The sequence below is a fragment of the Parus major genome, chromosome 13 (genome assembly GCF_001522545.3).
Source record: "Parus major isolate Abel chromosome 13, Parus_major1.1, whole genome shotgun sequence".
In the NCBI taxonomy this organism is placed as follows: domain Eukaryota; kingdom Metazoa; phylum Chordata; class Aves; order Passeriformes; family Paridae; genus Parus; species Parus major.
In genome coordinates, this window is record NC_031782.1 from 6172339 (window position 1) to 6199142 (window position 26804).

The 26804-nt window shown below is 49.7% G+C and overlaps 1 protein-coding gene across 1 annotated transcript in view; it reads left to right on the forward strand.

The window, feature by feature from the left end:
• The first annotated feature begins 1792 nt into the window (after positions 1–1792).
• The window catches only part of FAT2 (FAT atypical cadherin 2), a 54964-nt gene continuing 29952 nt past the window's right edge, over positions 1793–26804 (forward strand). The window contains exons 1-6 of the mRNA XM_015641759.2: positions 1793–1995; positions 12984–16266; positions 16680–16994; positions 23427–23488; positions 24310–24621; positions 25278–25488. Coding sequence (XP_015497245.1) covers positions 13005–16266; positions 16680–16994; positions 23427–23488; positions 24310–24621; positions 25278–25488 — 4162 coding nt within the window. The 5' untranslated portion in view covers positions 1793–1995; positions 12984–13004. The remainder of the gene's footprint in view (positions 1996–12983; positions 16267–16679; positions 16995–23426; positions 23489–24309; positions 24622–25277; positions 25489–26804) is intronic.

The window sequence follows — 26804 nt, forward strand, 5'->3', positions numbered from 1 at the left end:
TGAGACACGAGACATGCAAGCTTGTGTGAAGGAACTTTTCCTTTCCTTCCTCCCCAATGTGCCTCCCATTGCCATCACTGGCTGATCACCTGGCCTCCTCTCATGAGATGTCCTTGAAGAGGCACTAATTTGCAATTTCAAGGTGCTATTGCTTCTATTGTCATTTTCATAATCCTCAAAACTTCACTACAAGCTCCCCTAGAAATCATCTGAACAAGCCAGCTGGAAAAATGGACAAGCTGCACAAGTAAATCCAACTAAATTTTTGCCTTCTTCCCATTCAGTTCGAGCTGCTTCTGAAAGGCCATGATGAGCTTGAAATCAAAGTTAACTTTAACTTCACTTTAACTCCACATTAGTTTTGACTAAAATTAACTCCACTTTCCAACTGGATTTAAGATGCTGTGAGCAGAGCACCCAACAAGAACAGTTGAAACACAAAAGCTACCGAGATTTCCCAGCTCAGCAGCATCCCACAGTGACCCCAGGGAGATTTGTTCAGTCTCACCATGCGCATTTCCTCTCTCATTCCTGGTACAAACTCCCTGGATTTAATCTAAAGTCCTGACCAATTTTGATTCCATCAGAACCACATTTTCTGGTGTGGCCAGAGGATCAATGGGAGAATCTCCTGTTTTGGGAGGCTTGCTGGTGACCAATAATGTGCAAGTTTGCACCAACCACACCTCCTTAAATGTTAATAGATGTTAATAGATCCTGTCTCTCTATCACTCATTCCTGTGCCATCGTTGCACATGGAGCATCATCAGGAGCAGCCAGGCACTTATGTGGACAGTTTGAAGTTAAAATTGTCCAATTTCAATATTATTAATATTAATATTAATATTGTTATTTCTCCCTCCCACCCCAAAAAACCATACAGAAAACTTTCTGGTAATTTCATCTGCAAAAATGCACCAGAGAGGGAGGAAACTTTACCTAAAGCTGAACATTCATTTCTCATGTTGAGAACTACCCTGCTCAAACTTCAATCTAAAAGGGGAATGTTAATATTTACTGGGGTTTGGGATGGAAAGGAAGAGGGGAGGCAGAAGGGGACAAAGAGGACTGAAGAAACACGCCCAGAAGGGTCTGTGTCCTTTCACCTCGGTCCAGCCCTGAACAACTCCCCCAGAGTCGGGATGCACTATTTATACAAAGCAAAACCCCCCAAAGCTCCTGCACGTTGTCTGGTCTCCCCACGCTGCCATCTCTCCTCGCTGCCTCCCTCTTCGCTCTGCCTTTTCAGGCCAGGACCACCTTTTCATCCTCTCTGCCGGTGCAGCACGGAGCAGCCCGGGGCTCACTGCCGAGGTTTCTGGGGGCTCCCCCAACACAAACAACAACAACAACCTTCAAAGTGCCTCTCGCACGCAGCTGCTCTGAGGGCAGATTCAGGTTTCCCCCACCCCCTTCTACCCATCCCTCCTTAAAACACCCACTTGGCAGATAGTTAAAAACAATCTTTGAGTTTTTCAGGTGTGTTGGAGGGATTTACCTGACATATTCCACCAGCCCACCACCCCCGCCCCCCCTTGCAGTTGAAGCGCTGGATTTCACGGCAATGCTAGTTAATCTAACAGTAAAAAGCGCTGCAATTATTTGGCTCTAAGGCTTGGGTCTTTGCCCAGCTCTGACACACGCACACACACACATACACACACACACACAACTTCGCTCCGGCAGCTCGGGAGCGGGCGATGCCTCTCCTCCTCCTCCTCCTCCTCCTCCTCCTGCAGCCCGTCACGGAAGGGCTGGCGCTCCTGCGAGCGAGTTCCACCCCTCGCAACTTTCTCCCTCTCTGCTCCCGAGCGGTGCCGCCGGAGTTCCAGCCGGCAAAACCCCTCCTTGCGGGAATTTCTGGGAGCCCTCTCCTCTGATTTACAAGCAGCATGGAGCCCCGGCAGCCAGCGAGGTGCTGCTGCGGGAGAGGATTTCCAGCGGAGGGAGCAGAGAGACAGTGAACTTCAGGAGAGAGCTCTCCTGGTGCAACAGGTAAGGCACGCTGCTCGCCGGTGCGGGGAGTTGAAGTGACTCAGGGAGCAGTCTGTACACGGATGGAGGAAGGCATGGAGGATGCAGAGATTTAGGCGTGAAACTGCTTTTGCACGTGAGTAACTTTTGCTGGAAGCGGTCTTCACCTCCAGAGAGAGCTTTGGGATGCAGAGCTCCTCATCTCTTCCTCCCTTCTGGCACCCCTAGCACGGGGTTTATGGAAGGAGGCAGGAAAAGCTTCACTGGTATTTGCATCTGGCCTTAGCCTTCAGCAGGCTGCAGCCAGTGCGAGCAGGTGGGCTCCAGGTATCAAAGGCAAAAGCGACGCTGCAGAGCAGGGCAGGTGTGGAGGGAGAGAGCAGAGAAGCACTCCAGGTGTGTGAACAGGGCAGGATTTCTGCAGGGAGCACGCTTGTGCTGGAGTAAGTGGATGAGCTGTGGCAGGAGCGGTGATGGCGGCTGGCTGTAAGCTCAGCCATGGCCATGTACAGCCCCAGTAACCAGGGCCAGGAGGTACCGCTCCCAGCTCTGTCCCCATGTGCCTCTTCCACTGTCACCCCGAGCTGGGCTGTGCCCTGGGGATCCCTGAGTGCAGTCACAGCGCTGCTGTTCCCCAGCCCAGCTTACCTGTACACTCAGGTAAGAGCTCCTCACCTGGCCCTGTGCCCCTCCACGACGGCAGCAGAGCCAGGGAGCAGAATCCAGAGCCACCTTCGTTCACTGCCAGGTGCCTTGTGACAGCATGAAATCCCAGAGCAAGCCCAGTCCCGCTTCGGGGCGTGCAGGAATAATTTCCTATGTACATGTGCAGCCTTGATAAAAGAGGTGAAAATACAGGCAGGGAGGCCGGGGCACTTGGAGCCACCAGCGCCCTTCCAAACTGCGGTTATCAGCTAATCAGCCTCCCGGGAAATTGAAGGCGGACTCGGTGGAGCACAGCACTCCAGAGGGGCAAAGATCAGCCGTCACGCGACTGGGGTTGCTTCAGAGAAAACCCTCCAAGAAGGCTCTCGCTCCTCTGGGTTTGTGGCTGCGGAGGGCTGAGTTTCCAGGAGGTGTGGAAATTTGAGGCTGTGTGGTGGTACGAGCTGGGCAGGCTCTGCTGGGCAGGCAGGGCTGTGGCCAGCGGGCTCCTGCTTCGCCCAGAGTGCCCTGAATCTCGGCAGGGGCCATGGAATGCTCTGTTGCCCCTATTCCGGCACTCAGAGGGGCAAAGAGCAGGCAGGGGATGTGGAGGGAGCTGCCGTGGCTCTCCAGAGAGACCTGGGAGGTTATCGGAGCTCCGAGATGGAAAGCAAACAGTCTGGACTGGGCTCCTGAGGAAGGCTGGGCTGCCTCGGGATTGGGGACAGCAAAATCTCCGGGCTTGGTACTGTGTACTTTTATCATCTCCTAATGTGCAGCACACCAGGACATCGGCCTGTCTGCTAAGGGGTTGGGGTTCCTGAGGGTCTGGGCAGGGGACAGGTCTCTAACCCAGCCGGGGGGTTCGGTCTCTGCCTCTCCTCGTTGTGCCCCAGCGTGCTCTGTAACATTCCCAAAATGAGCCCAGCGGAGCTGCCTGTGGAGGGGAGAGCACAGCCAGATCCGCTCGTCTCCCGAGCCTTTCCCTCGCACCATGGACGCATTTCAAATCCTAATGTTCCCAAACCAGTGCATCTCCCAGCCCTGCAAACAAACAAGCAGCATTCATGTACGAAGGGAGAGTTCAAAGGAGGCACGACACCTGGAATCAAACATCTGTTAGGAACTAATGCATTTTGCATCCTGCTCTGCTGCCAACTGCTCCAAGGCAAGTCCTGCAGGATCGTTCCAGCTACCTGCATGCTACAGCAGTGGCATTCCCTGCTCCCTGCACCTCGCTTTGTTTTTTGCCACGTGTGGAGCATGCAAGTGCAGCTGCACCTCGAGCAGTTAGCAGCGAGCTTCCTCCTGTATCATGGACAAACATAAGAGGATTAAATACCCCTGAGCCCTTTTAAATGTTTTAAACTGGGTTGGCTGCAATGGATGCTGCATTGTCTATTAACGAGCTGATCCGCTGAGCAAGCAATTTTTCCTCTAACCACACTTTTTCTTTGGCAATGAGGCAGGTACTGCTTTATTAGCAAAGAAACTTTCTTCCCTAATTCTTGGAAGTAGGAGCTCCGGGGAGGGGCAGCGAGGTCTGCTAGAAAGGTTTGTAGCTCAGAAATGGAGAAGGAACAGAGTTGAAACAAACCAAAGGAAACACTTTATTTTTCTGTACAGAGGGCATAATTAAATGTGGAACAAATTGCCACAGGATACTGCAGACACCCAAAGTTGTATTTGGTTTCAAAGAAGGTTTTGATCCATTTGGGATGGATGGCTCCAGTGAAGGTTTTTTAAATGCAACACAGCCCAAGATCGGCCATGTACTCGCACTGAAAAGTGGGAGAAGGAGCAGGTTTACCCGTGCTTTCTTTTTTATGCTCCTCCACTAAGTAACCAAAACTGGCCGTTTGGGGAGAGGCAATGGAAAGGTGGCCCAGCAGGGCTGTTTCGATGCTCCTGCACTGTGTGACTATTTTTGAATGGCTGTGTTGCAGGTTGGGTAGATGCTGTGACTCAGGCAGCCCGGGAGACGCTGGCTATGCCATGAATAGATAGTCCATATGGCCCAGGTTGACAGGAACACTCTGTGCCCAGCCTGGTTGTCACAGGTGCCCCAAGCAGCGTCCATGCACGGTTGCTGGCTCCACAGAGGTGCTGCAATGGCAGGAGATTTCAGAAATGTGCTTCCAGCAGAGTCCGGAGCAGGGGGGAGTGACCTGTGCTGGGAGCACAACGAGAGCTGACAAGGACACACTGTGGCAATGAGACCAGCCTGGGCAAACGCGTCTGTCCTGGGGGTAAATCATCTCTCCGGGGAAACACCGAGCTCCCCTGGGCACCCTGCAGCACTTTGGACACGGCACAGGAGGTGGGCGGCTGCGGACAGGGCTGGGAGCTGAAGGTTTTCTATCAGCTTGCAGGTATCCCTTTGCGTTCAATAAATACCCGCTGCAGGGAATTTTTGTGGCACGGCTACTGGCGTCCTGGCCAGCCATCCTTTAACGAGGGAGGATCATGGCCTGATTTGTCTCATTCATTTCTTGTCCTCAGTGTCCTTAGGCTGCCTCCAAACGCAGGGGAGGGACGGGAAGGAGCAGCGCAAGGCAGACAGATGGCAAGGAGTGAGAGGGGCAGAAAGCTGCTCTCCGTGCTCGCCTTCGGGCAGCAGAAGGGAGAGAACAGCAGGGTGCTGGGCAGGGGAAGGACAACATCGTGGGATGAGTGCAGGGACGGGGCTGCGGGTGAATGGGAATTGCGGGGTAGGAGAGAAGGGGTGAGGGAGGAGCGCTGTGGGCAGGGATGTGCTGCAGGGGCTGAGCAGTCCCGCTCCTGCCGAGCTCCTCACCTGAGCCCAGCAGGGCACAGGGTCCCTCACGCAGCTCCTCAAGCCAAGATGCTCTTGGGCTCCTTCCCAAAGAATTTTAGCGATTTTAGGATAAGATGTAAGCTCGCCACGGAGGATCACAGGGCACTGGAGGCCTGCCAGCGCTCGGGTGATGAGGGCAGTGACCTCACTACCAACACCCAGGTGGAGTTAAGGGGACAGTGAGGACACTCAGGGTCAGACAGCTCAGGGTCAGAGCTCCTGGAGCTCTGGGCAGAGCTGCTGCTCTCAGCAGGCTGGGGAGAGCTGAGCCCTGCTTGTGTCCGTGGCTCTGGTGGGTCAGATGGGAACTGTGTGGGGGGACCTCGGCTCTCCCAGCTCTGCAGCACCGGAGTAAACAGATGTTTGTGAGCAGCAGATTCATGGAGCTTGCTTGCCTGCGGCACTCCCTCTTGTGTGGATTCTCTGATGTCTAATAATCGGGTTGGGCTCACATTAGAGCTTTTTCTTCCAGCTGGGAGTCCTAATTTGGATTTCTGTCCTCTCTCCTGCTGCTTTTCACTAGCTTGTGCAAGGTTAACTCCTTTCAAGTCTTTGCCTATCTGGCTGAATTTGGCTGAAGCTGGCCAAGGGATCTGAACGGTAGCAGAATTGACATCCTGATTCCCTCAGCAGTCTGCAGACCTGGGAATGATTATCAGTGTAAGATAACTTGCATCCCAAGCATGAGGAAAACGTGAGAGGCTCAGTATGAGTTTTGGCAGGAGAAAGCAATCAGAGAAGAGCCTAGGATCCCTTGTGGGCTCTCACAGATAGTTTGCAGTGACTGAGGTATGAGGTTCTTGGTGCTAAAAGTCTCCATGGCAGCTGAATCACAGGGTGAGTGGTGCACAGTCCCAGCAGCAGCAGCAGAGTTGGGGCACACTCGAGTGAGATCCTGGCATGCTCTTGTGTCACTGTGCTTGGGCTGCTGCACTGTGGTGCCCAACCCCAAGGCCCCTCACACCCTGCCTGGTGAGCAGCTCCCAGCAAGACTCCGTCCTACCAACACTGACTGCCCCTTCCCCAGCCCCCAGGGCTGTTTCTTGACCCAGCCAGCATTCCCATGAGAGCCACCAGTGCTGTCTCCTCCCTGTCTCCAGGCTGTCATAGCTGCTGTCCTTGTCCACCCCTCAACACCTCTACTGGTGCAGTGGCAGCTTTTGGATCATAAGCAGGATTTACCCCTCTGCTTCCGTAAGTGGGGAGAGCAAAGAAAGGGATTAGGAATAATGCACAAGGATGCTTCCCTCTTGGCACAAGGAAGTTCAGTTCCCTCATGTCACACTTACCCTGGGACAAGAGCTGGCAGCAAGGCAGGTGGCACTGCAGGGTTCCCTCAACTCCCCAGACCTCACTGAGGGCTCCATACCTCTGGAGCTACTCAGTTTGCTCTGGGATGAGGTTGCAATGCCAAGGCAGAGGGAGATCACTGACCCTCACAACTCTCCAGAGAGTTCAAGCATGTTTGAGTTGTCCTGTGCCTAACAGATGAGCTCACAACAATGACACCTCAGCTAGGTGACATATCTGAGCCAGGCCTAGGTGTTGGCAGCAGTACAAAATCCAGCTCTCCCTGGGTTCCTCACAGAGCAAATACATTTTGCAGGTGGAAAGGTGGCAGGAGAAAGCCTTTGGTTTCATGTACCAGGTGATGCTCTTGGACTGAGGATGGCTTGGAGGCAAAAACACACAACACTGCTTGCTCCAGTGAAGGGCCCAACCAGGGCAGCAGGAGCAGCATCAGGGCACAGCCAAAGCTCCAAGGATGGGGGAATGGGGGAGATGTCCCAGGGGGAAGGGGGTAAGTGGCTGGCTGGAGGAAGCCACAGAGAGATGTAATGGAGCAAGGTGCCTTTAGAGTCAGTCTGGGTCTGAGCATCCAACCTGTGAAACCTGGCACGGTGACAAAGGTGGCAAAAGCATCCAGCTGTAAGGGGGAGGGAGGAGTTGGACATCAGAGTAACTAAATGCTTCCCAGCTACCCTTCCCATGTGGAAGGCCATCCTGCCATCCCCTCTCTGGCTCAACTCATCTGTCTTGCACCACTCAAGGGACAGCATCCCACCCTGTTGCTGCTGTCAGCTCTGAATGGTCCTGGCAGGATCTCTCACAGGTCCCCTGCTCATGGCAGTCCAAGCCTGGGGAAGGCAGGGCTGCCTCCAAATGAAGCATTTTTACCAAGCCCCGCAGCAGTACAGAGAAAAAAAATATCTCTGCCAGATTTTCCTCCCAACCTGGAGCCCAGACTGCCCCACACATATCAATGTCTCACAGGCTTCCCCCAAACTCCTTGAAGGGAGTCTCCGTTCCCCCAACACCCCATGGAGGCTGCCAGTCCAGGCTCCTTGGGGTATGCAAACCCCCTGGGTTAGAGCAGCTGCCTGGTTCAGCTGGCAGGTGATGGAGGGAGCACCTGTGGTGCTTTAGGGCTGTACCTGTTCTGCTCAGGGACATGTGTGTGACCTCCTGCCGTGCTGAGCAGGCCGAGGAAAGAGTCACTGCTGTGCATGCCAGCGTGAGACTCATTAACCCCATGGCTTTCCATGGCTCTGCAGCTGAGAAGCCCTCAGTGCAGCCCACCCCATCAGGACACAGCCCCTCTAGCCCAGGGGCAGAGCTCAGCCATGAGATGGTTATGGCACAGGTCTGGCACTGCCAGGACAGCGTTTCATGGGGCAGTCCTTGGTAAAAGCCACGTGCACCGGGTGCTACACCATCAGCCTCCTTGCTCCAGGCTGTCCAGCAACCTGGAAACAATTTCAAAACTCTGTCCAAGCCATTCAGAGATTGGAAAGTTGAGATGGGGAAGGAACAGCTCAACTGTGCCTGGATGGAATCTGCAAGTCCAGCAAAAAGCTGCACCCACACTAGCACAGCCCCCAAGCAGGCTGGTGCAGGCAGCTCTGCAAACATCAGCCCTAAGAAACCATCCACAGGCACTGGAAAACCCCGAGATACATTGAGGAAGGAAACACCATAACTTAAGGGGCTCTTTTCATTAGTTTTTCTGGCTTTGTGTAGTACCTCCAGGACGTGTTTCTTCTGCTGCACTGCAAAACCAAGCAGAGACTGCACAACCAGATGCAGGAACAGGAACTCCAAGGATGGGATGGTTTTGTTTGGGTTTTTTTTTCAAAATCTAGGAAAACAGTTTGAAAGATACCCATCTCCACAGAGAATTCAAACCCCTGGGCTGACTGTGAGCAGTCATCAGGGGGTTCCCAAATGGAAAAGGATTCAATTCCCACTAAAATCACTGTGGCAGAGGAGAGGGTAAACATTAACCAAGAAGCACAACCCCCCTGCAGGGTGAACACAAGCTCTTTCAGCATTGGATGCAAAACATTTCACAGACATGGTCAGCAGTGTCCGTTCAGCTCTGTGACTTTGCAACACTGGAAGCCCAGGGAGTGCTTTTGGCAGGCAGCTTAAGGACACTGCCCCATCTGTAGCTGGACCCTTTCTGCTTCACCAGCCCAGGAGAATACAGTGTCCCGTGTCTTATTGCCATTCCCAAAACCTTGTAGTCACCATCTTACAGGATTTACTCCCTTTGCTCTGTGTTTCACAATGACCATTGAAATGCATGGTTAAACTAATTACTTGAAGAGCCAATCTCATCTCCTGTCTTTCCCTGTTCCTGCAGCCTCTGACAAAGAAGCTGATGTGTTTAGGGATGATTTTGCTTGGTTCTTATCCTGGAGAAGAGGCTGTTCCTTGTATAGAAGAAAAAAGGGAGAGAAAGAGAAAATGGAGAGAGGTGAGGGAAGAAATCAAGAGAGGAAGAAAGAGAACTTGGGATACATGCTGGCATAAGAGTAGTAAGGGAACAGTTGTCCTTATTTTCCAATGATAATGATGATTTTTCTTTACTCTTCTGATCTCAAAACCTCAGGCCAAGCCCCTGCCACAGCTCATGAGGGGAATGCTGCTCTGGGTGCACTCAGCACTCACTTTGTTTTGTGTTCTGTGTTTTGCTTTTAAATGCTCTTGGAGGGAATCTAAAGGTGGGGCTGGGGCCACACCTGCTTCCTGGCAGGCTGCAGCCCTTTTCTGCGATATGGCCAACAAACAGAGCAGCCCACACCTTGCAGGAGACCCCTGGGAGGGCCCCCAGAGAGCCTCCTGGCCATGCCCCAGCCACTCACCCCAGCTGGCCAGAATAGCCTTTTCCTGCACCAATCCCCCCAAATCACCCATCTCCACGGTCTCCCCACGCACACACTTGGAATCTCAGCCGTGTGTTTGTTCCCTCATGTCAAGCCGACAGATTTGGGCATGTCTTTGTCAGAGGTTCACAATTTGGATGTTAAATTTAGACGCGCGCTCTGGCTCTGATTAGAGATACACCGACTGTTTACTCGCTTTGCGGGGAGTTTGCATCTACAGGGCTGAGGGCGAAGCCCCCCGAGGCTCTCTGATCCTCGCCTGGTGATTAGGAAAGGAGGCTGAATCACCACATAATGATGCCCTGGTATTTCCCTCAGTCAGGAGCGTGCCCTACCCTCCACACTCCATCCCACCGTGGGCTTCCTCCAACCCATGCAGCAAAAGTTGTAGAAACTCACCTCATTTCTGCTGGTTCATTGCTGTCATCTTCCAGGGTCAGTCCCAACAGGATTTTCCCTGGAGCTGAGCCAGTTCACCAGATTTCCCCTCTCTTCAGAGCACTGTCCCCTGTTCTACTTGTTAAGCTTCACCATGGCCCTTGGAAATGTCCCAGACTTTTGTGTTGTGACTGTGGCATAAATGATTCCAGAAGCAGAGGACAGATCAGGGACAGCACAGTCATCTCCTGGGAGATCTCTTAAACTTCAAATTGCACTAAAACCATGCTGAAGAAAGAGAAACAAGACCTTCAGAGCATGATTGCTTCTCACTGTAGCCTACTAAAGGAGGAACTCCAGGCTGCAGGTGATGGGTGATGATGTCCAGGCCCAGGGTGGGAAGTTGCTGTCAGGGGACACTGACTCGCTGTGATACTGTTCAATTGAGCATGGTCGTGACACAGAGAGAAACTCTTGAGAAGTTGATGGTGATGCCTCCTAGACAATTCTCCCTACATTTTGACTGTGTCTTTCAAAGTTTCAGATCATTTCCAGAGGAAATGAGGCTTCTGCCTCATGCCCCAGATGTGTAGTCACTCTCCATCCCTCATAATAACTGCTGAAGCCATTGATTGCTTTCAGTCCAGCTTGTAATTGAGAGTAAAGCTCTAAGAAATACTGAGGTCACAACAGGTTTTGCAAATTAATTCTCTGGACAGAGGAGTAAAACCTTTTTAATACAGAGGGGAAAAGTAGCAATGTTAAGTGAAGCCCTTCTTGGCTGTCAGGAAATACACAGGGAAGAGGGAGGTTAAGTACATTCCAGGAGAGATTCAGACGACAGCTTGCATCTTGTTAAATGCCAGAAAACCCACTCTTTGCTCAAGGTTATCCTCCCATATTGAATTGCTGGTGCCCAGGAAGGCATGTGCTCTGGATCCAGCTTTTCTTGTGGTTGTGGAGTTCATAACGTTTCTGCTTTGTGGGTTCTCTGATGTCTTATGAGAGATGAGTTCACATTGCCGTTTCAGTACAATTCAATTAAAAAGTCAATTAGCCCAGATACAAAGCGATTGGCTTCATTAAGTCTGCTGTTCGTGGAACATCTCTGGTTTGGTTGCAGGTTTGTTCTGCTGTCTGACTCCACTCTGGGTTGTGTGGATTGTCAGTGCGCGCAGACACGCGTGCGCAGCCTGCCGACGCCTTCTCCCCGAGTTCAGCAGTTGAAAGTGTTGGAAGGGAGTCGCTCTAGGCAAGTCCCTACACGCTGCACAGCTCTGAAGTGCTGTTCAGTAACGAGCAGCAAGCAGAGCTTTTAAGAACATGGTTTTTGACTTCTCACAAGGAGACACATGCCTTTCTGGGTCACCCGTCCCTGCCCTTCGAGTTCTTCTTTAATTTGCGGTACATGTGGGGCTACGTTGTGTTTCCTAGAAGTGAAATGATGGCGTGAAAAAGTGGGTCTGAATTTTGTCAAAACTGAATTGTGTTGATTTCTCTCCAACTTCTGGTAGTTTGGCTTCAGCTACAGACCATTTGTTTCAAAAAGAAAGATTTTTTCAGAGGGATTTTTGGATGATTGGCATTTATTTACCGAGGAGAAAAGGATTGGAAGCAAATACGAAATTTACATCTTTGTATTTATCAGTGATTAGATACCTCAGTGAGAGAATATGACACACACTGTCAATTAGTTTACTTCTAACAATTTGTTCCTAACATTCAACTTGAGTTACAAATTGAACGAGTTCTGGTTCTTAAAGAGATGAGTCTTGAAAAAGTGTCTGGAAAAACAAGTCTTCCCTGTTTAAATTAGGAATGTGCCAAATGACTGGCAGGTACTTGATATATAATTTAAATTTAAAACAGGAAGAAACAGTTCTAGATAAAGATCTCCTAGGATATCTAGGGGAAATATATGCACCTATATTTAGCTTATCCCTGGTTTCAACCCCTAACTGCACACACAGCAGCATGCACTTAGCTTTTGAAAAGAACAGGCCTTGATCCTTTAACAAGCTCTGCAAAGCTCCCTAATAAAGTTACATCCCTGTTAATCACACATGTGCTCCCCAGTTCCTTCTTCGAAGCACCTTGTTCACAGAGATGAAGTGTGGAGCCGCAGCTGCTCGGGAGCTGTTGGAGAAGGAGGCTGGTGGAGGCTGGTCATGGATGGGGATCCTCCGCAGGAATCCTGACCCTGGGGCTTGCTGTGAGAAGGCAGAACCCAGAGAGATTACTCTGAGGGTGACATGGGCAAAGGGTCTTGCTGGAAGCCTGCTCCTTCAGCCAGCGCAGGGGAGGCAGCAAGGTCAGGCCTGTGAATTAGAGCTTCTGAGGCTGAAATTGAAAATTGAGAAAGTTGAGACAGAGCTTGACTAGAAACTGAGTGAAAGCTGTTGGAAAGGCCACATCATGGAGCTGCACATTCAGAAGGAATTTATACAGCATGGCGTGTGTTCCCCATCATTGCTGGGGAAGGACAACTCATCCTGTAGCACAGAGAGAGAAAAGGGAAGACAAACCACAGAGGGGCACGTAAATCAGTTTGTATTTTGACTCTGGAGGATACACTGCAGAAACTTCAGGCGAGAGAGAAGTTAAGGTGGGGGGGGAGGCTGGAGAAATAAAACAAGAGGGAGTTTGGATCGGGGGTGGAGAGTTTAGATATGCTGTGTGACTTAGGAGAAAGCAGGATGAAGGGAGGGCAAGATTGTTCACAGAATAGCAAGTCAGCCTGATCAGGGCATCTTGCATGACTTTGCATGTTTTCCCCTCTATGAAGGCAGAAACTGAAGCAGAGAAAGTGAAGAAATCTGAGCCAGTGTAGGGATGTGTGAGGACAGATCTCTCACTGAGACAGAGGGAGGAAGAGCTGAACTAACAATTGTGTCAATAAAGGTCGGGGTAGACACAGCAGGGCTGACCCCTTGGAGACTTTTTCTATAACACACTGACCTTAATGAAAATTACCAGTGTTCTTCCTTTGACACCTGCAGGGCTCAAGGAGACACCGCACCATGGAAGTCTCCATCAGGAGTCATTTCCTGAATGTTGCTGTTTTCCTGATGCATTGTGTGGTCCACAAGGCGAGCTGTGAGAAGGGCAACACTTCCCCTCTGCACTTCACTCACTTCTTCTACAATGCCACCATCTATGAGAATTCAGCCCCCAAGACCTACGTGGAGAGCTACGTCAAAATGGGTATTTACAAGAGAGACCCTGAGTGGGACATCAGGTACAGGATAGCTTCTGGAGACAACACTGGTCTGTTTAAAACTGAGGAGCACGTGATTGGGGATTTCTGCTTCTTGAGAATAAGAACCAGGAGCAGCAACACAGCACTTTTAAACCGTGAGGTCAAAGACAGTTACATGTTAATAATCAAAGCCACAGAGAGCACCTTTGCCTACGAAGCCTGGGCCAAAGTCTTGATCCATATTCTGGACAGAAATGACTTGAAACCTCTCTTTTCACCCCCCTCCTACAAAGTGTCCATCAGAGAAGACACTCCTCTGAAAACAGTGGTCAGCACGCTCAGTGCCACTGACGCTGACGCTGGGCAGAACGCCGAGTTCTACTATGCCCTCAACACCAAGTCCAGCCTATTCACTGTGCACCCCACCACGGGGGCAGTTCTGGTCACAGGCAGGCTGAACAGCACCCATCGAGGCAGGCATAACCTGCAGGTTTTGGCTGTAGACAGAATGAGAAAGATCACAGAGGGGAATGGCTTTGGGAACTTGGCTAGTCTCACAATCCAGGTGGAGCCATCTGCCAGGAAACCCCCCTCTATCTCCTCGGTGAAGGTGGCATCACCTGACTCAGATGAAGACTTTGTCTATGCAACTCTCTCTGTAGAAAGTGGTGACTCTGAAGCAGAGATTGATTCGGTTGAGTTTGTGGATGGAGATCCGGGAAGACATTTCAAAGCTGTCAAATCCTACTTTGGGAGCCCTGAGTTTATGGTTGTATCAAACAAAGAGATAAACTGGTTACTTTACCCATTTGGTTTCAACCTCAGTGTGCAAGCCAAGGATAAGAGCAAGCCACCACTGTTCTCTCCTGTCAGAGTTGTCCACATTCCTCCCTCCAAGTATGTTTCTGCCAGGTTTGAGAAAGAAGTGTACCGGGTCCAGCTCAGTGAATTTTCCCCAGCTGGAAGCCAAGTTGTTATGGTGAAGATCACACCAGTTTTCCCAAATCTTAAATACATTTTGAGACCTACTCCTGACAGCACAAGCTTTAAGATCAATCCTCACACTGGACTGATAACTACAGTCAGAGCAATGAATTTCCATGAGCAGTCTAGTTTTGAGCTTGAAGTTACAACCAGTAACAGTCACACATCTGCCACTGTTATTGTTGACATCATTGACTGCAACAATCACGCTCCAAGTTTTACTCAGTCTTCCTACCACAGGGCCTTTGATGAAAATGTTCCTCCTGGTACCAGTGTCTTAACAGTAAGGGCTACAGATGAAGATAAAGGTGACAATGGCTTTGTCACCTACAGCATAGCCAACCAGAAATCAGTTCCCTTTGTCATTGACCCCTATTCTGGTGTCATTTCCACCTCCAAGTCCATGGACTATGAGCTGATGCAGAGATGGTACCACCTGCGCGTGTGGGCGTCAGATTGGGGCTCACCTTTCCGCCACGAGACAGAGGTGTATGTCTCCCTGACACTGAGCAACGTCAATGACAACGCTCCTGTGTTTGAGAAGGCAAGCTGCAGTGGCACCATCCCACGGGACTTTCCAGTTGGGAGCCCTGTGGCCACGGTCTCTGCAATTGACAGCGATGAGCTGCAGCATATCAAGTATGAAATCAAGTCTGGCAATGAGTTACAGCATTTTGAACTGAATCCCATCTCTGGAGTAATATCCCTTAGAATATCTCTGCGAGATCTTCCTTCTGAACAGCCACTTTTCTACTCTTTGAAAATAACTGCAACAGATGGAGAGAACTACGCTTTGCCAACATCTGTGAACATCACCGTGGTTGGCCAAGGTCTCCCTGTCAAAATGCAGTGTGAGGAAACAGGAGTCTTGAAGCAACTGACAGAAACCATCATACACTCCATTGAGTCTCAGTCTCAAGGCCATGGGCAGGATGATGAAACATCTCTGAACTTGCACCTTACAAACCATAATGCTCCTAAGTTTGATGACAGCTTTCCACGATCCATTGATATCATAGAGACTGTTCCCATCAACTCAACTATTGCTGACCTTTCAGCCATTGATCCTGACACAGGTTTTAATGGAAAATTGGTCTATGTGATCTCAGATGGAAACGATGACAGCTGCTTTACAATTGACCTGGAACTGGGTCTCCTTCAAGTCCTTTCTCCTTTAGATCATGAACAAACCAGCTTCTACATTCTTAACATTACTGTGTATGACCTTGGCACACCACAAAAATCATCTTGGAAGCTATTGGCTGTGAATGTGTTGGATACCAATGATAATACTCCTAAATTCCCTCAAGGTGCCTATTGGGTGGCAATACCAGAACATGTAGCAGCAGGGACGACAATAGCTCAACTGAAAGCAGAGGATGCTGATACAGATGACAATGGGAGAGTAAAATACTCCCTCCTAACCCCCACGGACAAGTTTGCCATTAACAGTGTCACTGGAGAAGTGACGGTTACAGGTGCTCTAGATAGAGAATTGTGGCCTTGCTATGTGCTAAAAATAGAAGCTAGGGACCAGCCCAAAACAGGCTTCCAGCTGTTCTCTGTTACGGACCTGGTTGTGACTCTGGAGGATGTAAACGACAACACACCACAGTGCCTCCCAGCCCTCAACAGACTGAAGGTCCCCGAAGACCTGCCTGTGGGGACCATTCTCCTGTTCCTGGAGGCTTTTGACCCTGATGCTGGCTCAGGGGGGGAGGTGAGGTACAGCCTCATTAACAATGAGGAGATGTTTCATGTGGATAAGCTGACCGGGGCGCTCCGTTTGGAGAAGGAGCTGGACTATGAGAAGAGGGACTCTTACAATGTAACTGTGCAGGTCAGTGACGGCGGGAAGCCCTTCTCTCGCTCTTCCCTCTGCCACCTGGAGGTGAACGTCATTGATGTCAACGAGAACTTGAACCCACCACGCTTTGCCTCCTTTGTCTTCAAAGGCTGGGTGCAGGAGAACAGCCCTAAGGGCACATCGGTGATGATGGTCACAGCAAAGGACATCGACAGGGGCAAAGATGGAGAGGTTCAGTATTTCCTCCGAGAAGGAACTGGCCTGTCTGTCTTCCACATCGAAAAGGACACAGGTAAGGACATCTTCATTTAATAGTGTACCTTACAGGCCTAAACGTCCTGCTGTGCTTGGCCTGGCTGTTTGCAATCTTCTATGCATTCAAGCCTTTCTTGATTGTGCAGGGATTTACTGAGTCTATCCCTGGATCTGGGTAGGAGCAAGCAGGTGTTTTTCTCCTTAAAATAATGGCAAATCAATATCTGTCCTCCCCCAAAATACTGGAGTCTTCTCTTTCACGTGTGTACCAAAAATTAATTGCTCAGCAGAAGCAAGTCCTCACCTTCCACACAATCTCACGGCCACGCAAGGTGGGTGCGAGAGTTTGTGCAGCAAAGGGCAAGAGGCAGACTTGAGACTGCTCTGTCATTGAGGACTAGGTGGTCTGAGTTCCTTAAACCCCTCAGAAACACTCTGTCCTTCTCCTAGGCACCATACGGACCATAGGATCACTCGACCGAGAGGGAACATCTCACTACTGGCTGACTGTGCTAGCCCTTGACCTGGGAACAATTCCTCTGTCTTCTGTGACTGAAATTTATATTGAAGTCACTGATACCAATGACAACCCACCTCAGATGTCCAGACCTGTCTTCTATGCCTCTGTGATGGAGAATTCCCCACCAAATACATCTGTCCTTCAGCTTGATGCCTTCGATCCAGACTCCAGCTCAGAGGGAAAACTAACTTTTCACATCCTAAGTGGAAATCCTCAAGGACTCTTTGCCATTAACCTCATTACAGGTAAGACTGACCCAGCTCAGCATGTGTTTTTGAGGCTTCCAAGTGCCCAGAGGATGTTACATATTCGATATAAACAGCCCACACAGCTGCCTTTGGCACACCTCCCTCTTGCAGGTAAAGTCCCAGTCTCCAAATACACTCTGTGTGGAGTCTGAGGATTGAAACCCTCAACCTGAGGGCTGTGATTTGCATCCAGATGGCTCTTAGAATGACACAAAAGTGCTGCTTTCAAAGCTGTAAACAGTTGTTTTTAATCTTCCCCCTTATAAACAACTGCCCTGTTGCACAGCCTGAGCCAGGGAACACCCTTCTGGATGTGACTGTTCCTGACACCGACCCAGGCAGGATTAACAAAAATTAATTCCACTGCACTTAAAGGCTCCACCCATTCTCCAGCACTATTAATGTACTAAGTGTAGTAAGCCTCTTCTTCCATCTTCTTAGACTATATCTTTCATCTGAGGATTATTTACCAGATCTTTCAGAGCCATCAAAAACTCGCTGATGTTTTGTGTAAACAGCTTCCTCAAACTATCCCGGCAGAGCTGACATTGGGCCAGTCTGGCAAGGAAAGCTGTGCCGAGCCCTTCATACCATCAGCTCCTGGGAGAAGAGGGAAGGGAGGGCACAGAGCCTCAGTATGGGAGAGGATTAATTGCATGACTTTGATCTCCTGGAGATGATAAAAGCAGTTCAGCTCCTGCAGTGAGATGGAAGCTTGCTCTCAGGTGAGGAGCTGGATGCATTGGAAAAGGCTAGAGGTGCTCTCAGCTACATGTTACCAGTGGTGTAATGGCTCTCTGGAAGTGCTCTACAGCTGGCTAGGAGGGGAATGGAAGAAAGAAATTACTATTATGAAATACTAAAATCTATTTTTCACAAGAACCTCACAGGGTGCATTTTACATGGCACTGTGTAAATGCACCTGGAGATGTCAGCTAACTGTGACTGCTGCTGCCCACAGCTGTCTGTGCTGCCAGAAGCTTTTTAGCCTGGTCAGGACATTGCTCTGCATCCAGCTTTCCCACATAATCCAAACAGCTATGTACAACCCAGCCCCAGGACAGCTTGCACAATGCAGGGTTCTGCAGAAATGTTCCTTCAGAAGCCCCAGTGCATAAAACCACTGCCTTTTTGATGGGATATGAAGCAGGATGGCTATCAGGACACCAAGCTGGCTCCCCTCTTCAGCTGAGCAGCCATGCACCCTGCAGAAAATTCAGCCTTTATGCTGCAGGCACAGCTTTCAGCCCCACAGGAGTGCAGCCCTGCAAAGTCACGCTCCAAGGCTGTCATGTTCCACAGCAAAATGAGTGACTCTGGCAAAATCTAAAAGTTTGCTAATGAGACACCTCACCTCTAAGCCAACCCATTAATCCCCATTTTAGACAAAAAAAGCTCTCTCAGGTATGAATCATCTCCTCTCCATCTCTCCCTGTACTCAGGTGATTTGCATGAGAAAAGTGATAAGTTTGTCAGTTCTGAAGAAACCCATGGGCTGATCTTATCTCTTGGACAGTTGCTGGAGGTCTCTTTAAACCCTGAGCTTGGAGGTTGTTTAAGGTCCTGCTTCCAATCCTGATGAACATTCAGTTATCCATTATTTCACTTGCATATCACCCAGAAGAGCCTATAATTACCTGTGAACATAAACTGAGCAGTTATACTCTCGTGTACAGTATCTAAAGAGAAGTCATTTGCTGCTGATGCCAGAAGGAATATCACAGCTTGTCTAATGTCCAGGGCCCTAGGCAGCTTTCTGGAAACCCAATGGTATTTTCATTCTGCAGGCTAGCTGCTCCATTAAGTAGAATAAAACAATAATCTTTGGTCTCAACTTGCTCCTGCAGCACTGGAAGATGAACTGCTGGTCATCCCCATTAGAGCAGGATTGTATTTAAAAAAAAGAAGGGTTATCCCATGGCAGGGCAGGAGACTGATCAAGGCATTTCCTTTTCACCTGTCCCACATGGTTATTGTCATCAAAGAACAAACAAACAAAGTCACACAGGCACTGAAATAAGCCAGAGCACAAGAGGGCCAGAGCTCAGTCTGGGTCTCTCCCAGGCAGGACATTCCTGGTAGTGGCCTCTTGGCAAAGGGAGAGGAGGAGGAGGAAGCTTGTTCTCATCCGGTGTCCCAATAAGAATTAAGGTCCTGATGTACTGCTACAACAGGTATATCTACACCCAGAATAACCCTGCAGAATAGCCCTGGATAATCATGTAGGGCAGAGTGACATACTACTGCAAGTAACCTAATTGGGTTCCTGGTTGTGTGTTTGATTCAGTACCTTGACATGGGGGTGGACTGGCCAGTGGAGACATAACCAGCAAGGCCCCTTGACTGCCCCTGAGGCCTTGCAGGGCAACCAGGAACAGCTATGCTAACTGTCCTGGGCTCCTCCAGCATTCCCAAACTACCACAGAAACACTCTAAGATCTTCAAGCTCTCAGTTCTCAAAAGAGGGTGGAGGAAAAGGGGGAAAATACATGAAAGGGTAATGAGAAGAGGGAACAAAAGTGTGCACTGAGATGAAAGCTCTGTGCCATCGACGATGGAATCTCTCCAGCCCAGCCTGGCAGCTGGTGTGGAGCAGTGTTTGTGGGAGACAGGGATAGATAGCTCCATGGAGAGATGGGCAGATAGTAGGGTTTGGGGTATTCTTCTGCTGGAAGAGTTTTCAACTTGTTTTGTTCAGGATTTGATGTGAAAGAGGTTCGAGTCCAGACAGGACCAGGAAGAACTGGGAGGCTGTGGCAGGAAGAGTCAGGATGAAGCCATTCACCCTGCTGAAAGGCTGTCTGGAGAATCCTTTTACTTTGGATTATTTGTCTGAAGCTCTTATCTGGTGCTTGTTCTTCTGGTGTTTCTTCTGCTGTGTCAGTGTCCCTTGGCTTCCCCAGGATGCCTGTGGTTCCCTGCATTTCTCTGCAAGGAAGGGCATCCTGCTCTTTAGGCCCGTGGGATGGTTGCATGGCTGCACCCCAAATCAACATAGCACACAGCTGAGCATGGAGTAGAGCACAGCAAGGTCAGAATAAGAGGTGGGGTGGTAAGAGAAGAAGGAAAAAAAAGGTTAAATGGAAGCAGGAGTGAGACAAGAGAAAGAGGATTTCAGGAGAACAACCTCTTCCCTTCTCGAGCTCTTGTGAAAGCCTCAGTGCCTGCAAACCTGATTCTGGCTATTTTAACTATCTTAGATTTTCCCCCCTGCAGCAAGGGCAGGGGGCCAGCAACCTCCACCCCAACCCTGTTCTTGCCAGCAGAAGTTATTATTATTTCTTGTTCCCTGACAACAATGCCCTGGTAATTTCAGTGCTCTTGTTCCAACATGAGCAGCCTTCCTCTCTGCCCTTTGCAGGCAGCAAGCAGGAGAGAGGCAGACAATCCTTTCTCCTTGCTGTGTGTGGACAGGCTGCTGGAGCAGTCTATGCCTGCCTGCATGCAGGCAGCAGAAAGCTTGTTTCTGGACCTTCATCTGCATGCAGAGCTTGGCTAATTGGCCAGGTGCAATTAGGACCTCTCACAATTTTGTTCAGTCTCTGTAGGGTTCAGCAGAAGCCTTCAGGGCCTCATGCAAGAACACAAATAAAGGACACCCACTCCCATGGGACAGGCTGGATGGGGTTTTCCAGCAGGGCAGGGTACTGATAACTCACAGACATGCACATGCACACACAAAACACTCATTAAAACTAAGCCTGCACTTCCCAGGCCTTGTAGGGGACAGCAGAAAGAGCCAAGGCATTGTGTCCCCAGGCCACACAAAGCTGATGGCAGTTCCCCTTTAATAACAGCTTCCACTTCCATTTTATCCCTCTGGCCTCACAGGGTGTATAACCAAGCAGCAACAAATGAAAATGTGCATTAATTCCAGCCAGCTTCTCCTGGGAATCCCGTGCAGTGTCCATCTCCCCACCTCCAGGAGCTCCGTGGCCATGTGAACGCTGCTGTCAGTTTGTGCATCTCAGCTTCGCCCAGAGCCACGGCTCCAAAGGGAATTAGCATGATTAACCCTAATTAATTAACCACAAGAGCTTTCAGATCCCAGGGCAGAGCGGTAACTGGCTCCAGAGGGGGGAACCAAGAGCCATGGCTGGGCACTGAGTAAGGGACAGAGTTTGCCTGGGGTGAGGAGGAGAAGCCAACCCTTTGCCTTGAGGCTCAGCAGATGTGGAGATAAACCAAAAAAATTCCATCTGGTGAGACTCCCATCTAGGACAGAGTACAGGTTATGTTACAGAGAGCAGAGTCAGCTCTTAGGCCCCAGGAGACAGGAGCATCTTCAGTGGTACAGACATTCAAGTGTAGCATTAAATTCCAGTTCATCTGCCTTCACTACAGTCCTCCTTCTCCAGCACTAAAAAGCTGAGCTATGATCCTGCTTTCTTTCATTTTTTTCATTAAGTCATGAAAAAATTTCAGGGTGTGGCCTGGCAAATCCAGATAGTCACTTCAGATTGGTTAAACTCCCTTCCATCAGGCAGCATGTAGTAATCCAGTGCAAACAAGGTGTTAAGTCTGCTGGAACTGGATTTTGCAATCTGATAAACCAGAAATCTCCAGTGTGCACATGGGTGTCAGGCAGCTCTGTTGTCAGTATCTTTTTGTCCTGTGGGCTTTTTAGGCTAAAATTATGAAGCATTCCCTGAGGTAGCTGGAGTTCTGGGCTCAGTAGCCAGCCTATTGGCAGTGAGGACAGGAGCATCAGAGATCTCAGTGAGCTGTTGCTGCAATTCCTTCTCCAGGACCCCATTAGGAGAGCATTTCCATGAGTGTTGCTGCTAATGGAGCCCTGCAGCCTCTCACTAATCTGGGAAATCTTAAAAAACTTTAAAACTTTTTAAAAGTTTTAAAAGCTCCTCAGCCAGGCTCTCTCCTGAGTCCTCTTCACCTGCTGAGATGTTAAAAGGATGATTAGGGAGAGAAAAAAGCTACTCTGCAGACAAGCAAACAATTTTTCAAGCCATCTTGTCGTAACACATTAAGGAGTGTTGATTTATGATGGTAAAGGCATCAAATAAATGTTTAGCACCATGGCTGGTGCCAAATGTGAATAATCCCAGAGAACAAGTGGAAACGGTGAACAGTAGTCGTGTTCCAAGCAGCTGCTCCTTGCTCCCTCCTTCAGCTGCCTCCTGTTTCCTGCAGCCATTTGAAATTTTCTCCTGCCTGTCATGCTCAGACAGACATACACAAAAAGTATGGTACAACTGAAGACAATACTATTAATTAAAGCTTTCAGGCTTGGCACCAGAAATGAGAGTTGAGATGGGTTCATGCAGCTGGGATTTACAAGTCTTTCAGGACACACAGAGCTCACTCCACTGCACATGCACATGGCATCCTGTGCAAAGCATTTCCCAGGGTAAAGTGAACCTGTGTCACTGCTTGCTGTGCTCAGGAAAATTCACCCTGCCCGTCATTGGTGTGAAGAAGCAGAATTTCTCTTCACAGGGAAAAGAGGAGTGGACTAGAAGTAACTAGGAGTGGACAAAAGCACTCACATGTGTCAGCCTTGATGACTTTCAGGTCATCAGACATTGCACATGCAATTTCCATCATTGATAAAGCAGTTATAAAATGATGCAGAGCTGTTTTTCTCCGAAAAGTGAAGAGTCAAGGCGCTCAGCAAGGACTGTTATGAAACCAGACATGGAAACAGAAGCCTCAGCTCCATCCTTTCCACACTTGCATCTACTCAGCTTAGTCATTGACAGGCCAAAAATAGGCAATTATGATAACTTTGTTTCAACTCTAGTTTATTATAGCCACAATTCTTCCCTCCTGCATCCAACTTATTCAGTGTGGTTAAACTTCAGTGTGTTTTTCAGAAATCCCTCAAATCTTGCAGTTGTTGGAGGACTCATTCTGTGTCTCATCAAGGCTTAAATAATGTACCAACATTCTTTTTGACTGTGTACCTTATTTTTAGCTGGAATGCATTTGTTCTAGCAGTCGAGTAGAGGGTATTTCCCAAGACAAACTTTTGTCAAAACACTGTAAATTACAAAGAGCAAGGTTGAGCACAGGGAAAAGAGGAGTAGAGACTTGTTAAGAGGCCAGACTTGTGCCAGCACATGCAGAATGTTTCTTACTTAGAGGCATAAGAAAAGTTTTGTTTTCATGGTCCTGCAGCTTTTCTCACCTAATGCCTTGCCAACCCTCAACTGATGCAGGCATCTGGTAGGTGTTCCCCCTCCTCCGTGGTCTCTGTGATCAGAGAGCAGCAGCAGCACCTCCACAGAGGGATTCACGCTGGGAGGGGGTGGGTTCCCCTCTGGGGGTATCTGCCTTTCTGCTCTGATCACAAAGGGAACCTGAAACAGGACAGGTGGGCAGGCTGATCTTGGGCATTCACGGATCTGATCAGCCCTGGTTTTTCTTGCATGCTGAGTCTTGGAGCTCAAAGGGTTTCTTTCTTGGCAGGTCTGATTTCCACGACTTCACGGCAGCTGGATCGAGAATACAAGGCTGAACATATCCTAGAGGTGGGTAATGATGATTGTAATTAGCTTTATTTACCTACAAGTGTATTAAGTCCTCAAAGAGCTTTCCTTGCAAGTTGGAGCACAGAGAAAGAATCTCATCCCATCAGCTCCCAACTGCTGGGAAACTTAATTAAATGGTGTGTGTTAACCCAAGAGACAGCTGCAGCAGTACTGTGGGGTTTATTATTTTCTTGCTGAAGACTGGAGCAAAATTTCTGTTCTGGAAGCTGTGGGAATGCAGGAAGAGGACTGGAACTATCCTCTAGCAGGATGGTTTATACATTATGAGGGAAAGAGCAAGCCAGAGAAATCCACCCTCGTTTATCTCATTGTATCAGATATTGCTGTGTAGCTTCTGTCACCAGCCCCCATCCTCAGCAGCTCACAGCAGCTCAAGTATTGCCATCAGAGGGATCTGGAGGTTTTTGAGTCTATCAGGGTCTATCATTTCTCTCTGCAATGCAATGTGCTGGGAGCGTGCACAGGCAGGGCAGGGTGAGGATGGCTGGTACCTCACCAAGCCATTGCAGTACAGATGTTTTCAGATGTGTGATCTCTAATGGTCAGCCAGCCAGAGCAGCTGGAGGCAGGAGCCCTGCAAACTCATCCCCCCGTGCATGGACAGGCCCTGCACGCTGCCAGCTACAGCCACCAGGCTTTGCCCTGCAGAGGGGAGCAGTGCCTTTGAAAAAGTGGAGATAGAAATGCAGAGCCACACAAAATCCCCCAGCTGAGTGATTGCCCACCAGGATGGAGGCTGGCTGGTCACATTCAGGTCATGTCTGAGAGCTCTGTCACCTGCTCCCTTTGCTTGCTGACAGGTGGCTGTGTCTGACAACGGAGAGCCAGCGCTGAAGTCCACCAGCAGAGTCGTGATCCAAGTCCTGGATGCCAATGACAGCCCTCCCAGTTTCCCCCACAAGCTGTTCATGGTGCAGCTCCCCGAGAGGGAGGCCTCGGAGACCCCACTGCCGGTCTACAGGCTGATCGCTTCCGACCGTGACCAGGGCCAGAACAGCCAGATCACCTACACCATCGAGGAGGAGGAGGATGGCATATTCACCATCAACCCCACAACTGGCACAGTCTTCTCCAGGAAAGCTTTCCCTGCCTCTGAATACAACATACTCACGGTGAGAGGAGAGGGAAACACAAAGAGCTGATGGGAAGAGACGGGCAGAAAGAGAAAGAGAGAGAAGGTTTAAGAAACAGAAAAGATACAAGGAAAGAGATGGAGAAAATGCAGCAGTGGGGAGGAAGAGAGCTTGAACAAGGCAAATGTGTTAAGAGGGAGAGAAAGTGGGAGGGAATTATAGGAAATGCAGAAGGTAGGAAGCTATTAAAAATGGACAATAAGTTTAAAATTAACTGTCCAACCTACCTTCAGAGAGGAATACAGTGATCCATGATCCCATATGGATGTGGACTCAAACCTGAACAGTCTTTGGGTTCCATCATGCCTCTGTGTGGCATTCTGATCTGGCCATGGAGCTTGGATGTAGTTTCAAATCCTTCCCACAATCTGTGTGTCTTTGCAACGAGGCTTGTAATCCGAGTCTCTGCTATGGATGGAGCTTGGCAGATTTACTTGACTGCAAAGAGGAATTTGGGTTGCATGGCTCTGCCTTGGAAGCAGCCGGAGCATGGACCACTGGCTCAAGATTTGTTTAATGGGATTTTTGGGCACACTGGGAGCTGAAACTTCTGGTGGGTGGGAGAAGGAGCTTTCCATGGAATTCCCATGAGCTAACTCAGCTTTCTCCCTGAGTGCACGTGCCTTTCTCTGCAGGTCAAGGCCACAGACGGCGGCAGCCCCCCGCTCTCCTCCCACGTGAGACTTCACATCAGCTGGGTCGCCCGGCCCGGCCCTTCCTCAGAACCACTGGCTTTTGATGAACCCCACTTCAACTTCGCCGTGATGGAAACAGATCCTGTGAACCACATGGTGGGAGTGATCAGCATGGAGATGGGCCCCAGCCAAGTGTGGTTTAATATCACAGGTGAGGCACAGAAATAAGAGCAGGGCAGCGGTGTCTGGGAGCGTTTGGCTCCCTTGGCTTTCAGCGCTCTCGCATGCCTGAGCTAATGGAGTTGTTTGCTTTAGGTGTAGGTGAGCTATGGGGAAAGCTTTCTCACAGGCACCGGAAGGTTTAAACAGCCATTAGACAAAGCTGCCCATCCAAGGCTGCCAGTGCCAAGTGCAATTACCCAACACAGTTTTTTAATGACAGTCTGGAACTTGCCTGTGTTTGAGGTGTTCTCCGATGTCACACGAGAGGCAGGGCATGCCAGTGCCAGCTCCTCCTGGGAATCAGGTGACACTGTTGGTTTTGTTAAAACTGCCTGCAAGGATCCAGGTGTGTGGCTGAGGGTTACAGATACCTCGTATCTCCCTCCACCTTGAGTCTTGAGCAGGGAGCTGAGAAGGAAGCATTCCTCAAAGACCTAGTCTGCCCTAACTTGTGGGGCTCTCCCTTCCTCCTCACCACATCCCAGGGGTGATTTAGACATGGAATGTGGAACTCTAGGGCCTCCTCTAAGACACAGGATTCAGAGGGGGTGTGGGCTGTCACCCCAGGGGATTCTCCAGACAGTGTGTGCAGAACTGGTCCTACCAACGAGGGCCAATTGGGCTCGTGTAATTTGATGTTTTGAAGTGGTGCCCCAATCTACCTTGCACAGCCTTTCCCTGGTACTGCCTGCAGGGCCTGCCCTTGTCAGACAAAGCCTTAATTGGGCAAGTGAATAGTTTTTCTCCTTACTGTGTTAGGGCATGGATAATGGTGTATAAATACAATTAAGCAACAAGAGATACAACACTACAAGGAGCAAGACAATATCTGTGAAAGGTTTATCTGGCATTAGTAGTGTCTGCTTGGGTCTGCAGAATGAACAGTGTATTCCTCTGAATGTTATCCCATCGTTTCCCTGCTGAGTGCTGGAGCATAGCTTGACTTCATCTTTCCCAGTTCCTAGAGCTCCAAGAGATGCTGAAGGCTCTCTTGGTTTCTATCCTGGTGGAAAAGGGCAGGATTTTATTTTCCCTGCAAGGGAAGGAAGACATCATGATAGCTGGCCAAGGGGGTGATGCAGAGATCCAGGAGCCTTTGGCAGCTCATTCAGGGTTTCACCTTTCCCACACCACAAACACTCTGTCACTGGGATTGATGGAGTCTGAAAAATCTCAGACAAAGCAACAGCGTTTTTCATCTCTTTCCTTTTCTGGGCTTCTTCTTTCCATTTGGCACCATGCACAGGTGGGTCTCTGATCCATGGGTCTCTCTCCCTCTGTCTCTGCATCTTTCTGTCTCCTTCC